The 6,000-nt window shown below is 32.9% G+C and overlaps 1 protein-coding gene across 1 annotated transcript in view; it reads left to right on the forward strand.

Annotated features, from left to right (window-relative positions):
• Nucleotides 2,547-6,000, forward strand: part of LOC109722126 — a 9,425-nt gene continuing 5,971 nt past the window's right edge. Inside the window, exons 1-5 of the mRNA XM_020250014.1 lie at nt 2,547-2,679; nt 3,725-3,808; nt 4,518-5,078; nt 5,278-5,391; nt 5,648-5,992. Of these exons, the coding sequence (XP_020105603.1) occupies nt 2,620-2,679; nt 3,725-3,808; nt 4,518-5,078; nt 5,278-5,391; nt 5,648-5,992 (1,164 nt within the window). The 5' untranslated portion in view covers nt 2,547-2,619. The remainder of the gene's footprint in view (nt 2,680-3,724; nt 3,809-4,517; nt 5,079-5,277; nt 5,392-5,647; nt 5,993-6,000) is intronic.

The following is a 6,000-nucleotide window of genomic DNA, read 5'->3' on the forward strand; positions in this document are numbered from 1 at the left end:
TAAGAAGTATCGACTAATATATGGAGTCGCCAGAAAGGGGTTCAATGTGAGACCCCCAGATAGCTCTATATATAACATATAATAGAGCTAAATTTTTAATTCGGTTTAAGCATTTTGGATGGTGATTAAATTTAAGAGATTAAGAGAATTAAGCGTGCTAGGATGGGAGTAATCCTAGGATGGGTGATCTCTTGTGAAGTTGGGGCATCATATTGAAGGCGTTGTAATATCTCACGAAATAGTTGGCGTCGACAAAAGATGCCCTAAACGAGGGTGCGAAGGGACCCGATATTTATGTAATAATTTTCTTCTCCTATAGTTTTTTGTCTTTTGTTGAATTATAATTCCACTCTAAAAGCTTTAATGTATTTTTACATTATTAAATTCAATAAAAAATAGCTTTATCTTTCTGTTTCTTTTTTACGTTCAATATTTATTTATTTAATTTATAAATATTTACTAAAAAATTTTATCCGTCGTATCTTGCGGGTTTCTACACTAGTATCATGTTATATCGCTCTCTTTTAATTGTATATTTCCTGTATCAAATTTGATATAGTTGTACTATTGCGCTCTTTTGAATTACGTACGGATTCTACAAGAAATTTAGTTTTTTTCACTTGTTATATATAATTAATTTATTGTGAAAGATGTAGTTTGTTAGATTTTAGAAGAAAATAAATGTCTTGGATACTTTGATGTGGTATAATTTAAGGAATAAATATCCATTTGCACTCATATATACAAATATTAATTTTATATATTATCTTACAAAAGGAGCAATATAATTCTAAAAAATTCTTTTGCAATAAAGAACAATTTTCTAACAATTAAATTACATGCACAATTAAGCTACCATTTTGCTTAGGTTTTAAAAGATTTGAGGTCAAACATTTCGCTGTGTGAAGGAAACATTAGAAACTAAGAAGGAAATTAAATTCTGTGGATCCAACAACCACACCGACTTGAAATTGAAAAAGAAAAGCTAACGTTTAAGCGTTGAAATTGTTTTATAATTAAATAAATTACGACAGCTATATATAGCACATTTTTTTTTGGTAATAAAATGGCGTGGCTTTTTAATTTGGTCAACTTTGAAAAGTTCAATTGGAGTGTGGACCGGGAATATATATATATATATATATCCAAAGAGAATCAAATTGCCAACCATTTTCAAGTCATAATTTAACACGAACGTTGAAATTGTTCATCTACGAGCATTTTCAAATGGGTGAAAATGGGTCACATTACACATAACATATTAGAAATTTGGTCAAAATTTATAAGCCGTTCTTTAAAAAAAAAAAAAAAAAAATCTGTTACAAGAGAAGAAGAAATCCAATTACAACTTTGGAGAAAAACCATCCAATAAAATGGTAGGTTTGACCGATGCTTACCTGCGCATGAAACCATCAAAATCAACAAAGTCATGTATCTCATTTTTATTACGATGAAAATCACAAAAACAATGTGATCTTTAAAACGACAGCGAATAAGTGACTGGAGTATGAGTTATAAACTAGCATACTTTGACGTATTTAATTGATGAAAAAGTACAAATTATGAGTAGATATATTGGCATGACTTATAATTTTAATAATAAAATTTTAACTATTAAATTATATATAGTTTGTAAAGCATTGAGATATTTATTTACAAGAAAAAGTAGGGGTGTCAACAAATCGAACGCAAGCGTGCCAGCGAACTAACTTGTTAAAATATCGAGTCGAAAAATTCAACTCGTGGAGTTGGCTCACGAACAACAAACTAAAAAAATTAAAAAATATATAAATAGAAAATAGATTTATAAGTCTTACTTATTAAATTTAGATCTAATGGTTGAAACTTTATAAATAAATGGATCTTTTTATAATTCACTTGGGTTTATATTTGGATTGGACTAAAAATCAAATAACAAAAATTTATATTATATATAAAAATTATTAAATATATAAATTATATAACTATAAAATATATATATCGAATTGATCTCAGCTCGTATTCAACTTATTTATTAAGCAAGCTAAACAATTCAGTTCGCATTCGTCTTGTTTACTAACCTAATTTATTTCGAATCCACCACAAGCCGAATTACGAATAGCGAACTGGATTGCGGGCCCTAATAAAGGAAAGTATTGTTGTTTCATTATTAGCTGCATTAATTGAAACCCATATATGCATGAATTATGGCCCCACATGTCATGGGAATCTTAATTTAGGTTCGACCCACGTGATAAATTAATGGCATATAGAGTGTGGAAAAGAAGTTGCGTAGAGTGCGGCTATAAGCGCTTCCCTCGTGAGTCATGACGCATGCAAAACCAATATAATGTTTCTCACGTTGAAAATTTTGGCCTTTTTTTTTTCCTTTTGCTTGTTGCAGTACTGCACTTGGAGCTGTTGACATTTTCTGAGGCTCGTGGATTCGGAGAAGAGATAAGAACTTGCGTTTTGAATTGTTTTTATAATGCGAAAGTCAAAAACTGGAGGCTTCCTATATATAGGAGGAGGCATAGCAAGCTCCTCCTACAAAAGGAGGGCCAAAAAATAGGCTCTTTTGTATAGGGGTTTTCATAATATTGTTGTAGAGAAGAGATAGTAAGGAAAAGGATCAGCTTAATGGAGGAGACCAAGGATGAACAAGTTGATCATGGAGGAAGAGTTTTCGAGATTGAAAAGGTCTTGTTGTTTTCATCATTTCCTTATTTCTTCGTTGATAACCGAAATTCCAAGTTCGAATTTTAGTTGGTTCATATTTTCAGCTAAATTTATTTCTAAATAACATAAACGAAGCAGGTAGGATGCTATCTATCTCTCTCAAAAAAAAAAAAACATCTTTTGTTAAAATCATCAAAACATGAACATGAACATTTTGTAGATGCTGTTGACAATGGAAACATGATTATTTTGTGATGCTTTGCTCAGAGAAAATTCTACATGATTAATTAAGAATCTAAAAGTTTTTTCTTTCAGAAAATTATGAGAATTACTTAAAGTTTGGTCTAGGGAATCACCCCATACCTTCTTATCACTCAAAAAATAAAAAAAGTAAATTAATTTTCCAATTAAATGGCTTACACTGTGCATTCAGATTCATTTATCAAAGACAAATTTCATTTCTTCGTTACAGTTGGAATTTTCATGTCATCATAGAGAATTTTAATGCGTGTTTCCAAAAATTTTATAGAACAAAATAGGAGAGCCACAATCGTTTTTAACCTTTTATTACTTTTCTTTTACCTTTTTTTTAGATCTTTTTGAGTATTCGATTTGACGCCGCAACTGTTTTTAACCTTTTTTTTAGATCTTTTCTAAATCTTTCTTTTCATTTTTTTTCCTTCTCTTGTGGCCCTAGCTTATTGCCTCACTCTATATAGTTAAATTTATTATTTAAATGAATGAAATAGATAGGATGCTACCATTTTCTCAAAAAAAAAAAAAAAAAAGAGGGCCACATATGGATTATTCAATATCTGTGTTATCTACAAGGTTAAACAGTTAATGAATCTATGGGAGGATCATTGTTAAGAAGTAACAACACATCAAAATTGTCTGTCCTTTTTTTTTTTTTCACCACCGACCTCAAAGCCTCGGATGCTTTACTCTTGTAATTTAGTTTATCCTTCCAATGAATAAAGCGGGTAGCTTGTTATCTTTCCCTCAAAAAAAAATATCTGTGTTGTTTTCATTTCATACTAATTATATGTTATTTATTGCCTTGCAGGGTGAAGATGAACTGCCCACTACTGAAAAAGTTCCTTCGAGCTCATCTTCCCCTACTGGAAAAGAATCGGATGATCGTAATCATGTACGCAGAAACAATATTAATATTACGGGAAAATAATTTTTATTTGTAGTTTAACAGTGCATGACGATATAATAGATGTTTTTTTTTTTTCCGGATGGGAACATATATATCTAGATATGTAAACACCGTAATTTCTGAGTCTGCGGAAAAAAAAAAATTATATCCTCATTAAGAGTCCTTGATCAGACATGAAATGATCTGTGTTCTATGTTATTTTCTTTGTTATATTTTCCCAGTTACCTGATTTTAGATTGTAATTTACTAATGGTTAATTTGAACAAACTGTGATTAACACCATAGCTTTTCTCTTTCTTATAAATTTGATGATAGTAAATTTAATTTATGGCTGATATGAGTACTTTTGGATGTGAAAAAATATTTTTTTCGAAAAAGTAAAAACTTGTAAGTGTAACATATTATTTATACAATGAGCAGATTTTCTAGTAATTCATTAATTAATTAACACCTATTCTGCAGTACCTTTGTGCTACAAATAATTAAGTTGCATATTAGCTTCTTTTGTTCACATCATCAATTTAACCAATCTTCTATATATGCATTTTTTCCTCCTCCTTTTTGTTTTTGAGAAACACAAGTCCTTAAATTATACAATTCTGAAAAAATATTTAGATTATTATAAGATTGCGTATTTTGATCATCTTTTTGTGCTTAATTAATTAAGGACTTAATTATAATCTTGCATTTGCAGATCATGTTTTTAAAGGAGGACCGGCTCCATGCTACAAAAGCAGAAATGGAGGAAGTAAGAGAAGAGAATGAAAGGCTAAAGACAATTTTAGGGCAAATAATCAAAGGTTACCAATCCCTCGAAACAAAGTTCTTCGATATTGTTCAGCAAGAACAAGCTAAGAAAAGCATAGAAATCCCTTCTGCAAATCACAATTATGGTGTCGAAGAATCCGAACTCGTTTCGCTCAGCCTCGGGATGTCTGCGAGAGAACGCAAGAAAGAAACAAAGACGAATTTGTCTTCGGAAGAAAAAGCGGATGATAAAATTGATGAACAAGGACTAGCTCTTGGTTTGGGATGTGGATTTGATGGTTCTAATTATACCGAGCCGAGCGACTGTCGGACAAATTTGAGCTCGGAAAATAGCTTGGAGGAGTCGAAAGAAGATGCCAAAGAGACATGGCCTCCGGGCAAGATAACGAAGAGCTTGAATTCGAAAGGTGGAGATGGCGAAGTCTCACCGCAACCCCCTGCTAAGAGAGCTAGGGTTTCTGTTCGAGCAAGATGCGATGCCCCCACGGTTAGTAGTTCGCCCTTCTGTAATCAAACTTATGTTTCGATTTCACTTGTGCATGCAAGCAACAGTCGATTGATGTTGCTAAAATATGATTCCTTAAAACTGATAACATAAAATTTGTATATATATATATATATGTGTGTGTGTGTGTGTGTGTGTGGATGTGTAAGCTAGTTTCTCAGATTTTCTTCTTTTGCTACAGATGAATGATGGATGTCAATGGAGGAAATACGGACAGAAAACCGCGAAAGGAAATCCGTGTCCGCGCGCATACTATCGTTGCACCGTTTCCCCAGCATGTCCAGTGAGGAAGCAGGTACCAATATTTTTGTTTTCTTCATATAGAACCCTAGCAAGAGTTTGATTGGGTGCATGGAAGGCACACAAACAAATTGCACCATAAAGATTATAATGCAATCTATAACTTAATAGATCACAATTTTAGGTTTGATATACAGGTAATAAAGAAATGAAAAAGTGAGATTCATGACACAGATGAAATTTTTGCAGTATAATTTGTTTGTGTCTCCTTGACCTAAGTCTTATATCATCTTATTTCTCTATCCTGTCAGGTGCAAAGATGTGCTGAAGACATGTCCATCTTGATCACCACCTATGAAGGTACCCACAACCACCCCCTCCCAGTGTCGGCCACCGCAATGGCGTCGACAACCTCCGCTGCAGCTTCCATGCTGATCTCAGGCTCTTCGACCTCCGACATTTCCTCTACCGTCGCGGCTAACGCCACCATGAACCTCCACGATCTAAACTTCGGCCTACCGATGAATTTGAGCACATCAAGATCGCTATACTACCAACAAAACCCATCAATCCTATCCACTCCTTCTCACCCCACCATCACATTAGATCTCACTGCACCATCATTTAATACTTCCCAAATTAAGCCCCCCTCTATATTCTCCTC

The sequence above is a fragment of the Ananas comosus genome, linkage group 16 (assembly GCF_001540865.1).
Source record: "Ananas comosus cultivar F153 linkage group 16, ASM154086v1, whole genome shotgun sequence".
Taxonomy (NCBI): domain Eukaryota; kingdom Viridiplantae; phylum Streptophyta; class Magnoliopsida; order Poales; family Bromeliaceae; genus Ananas; species Ananas comosus.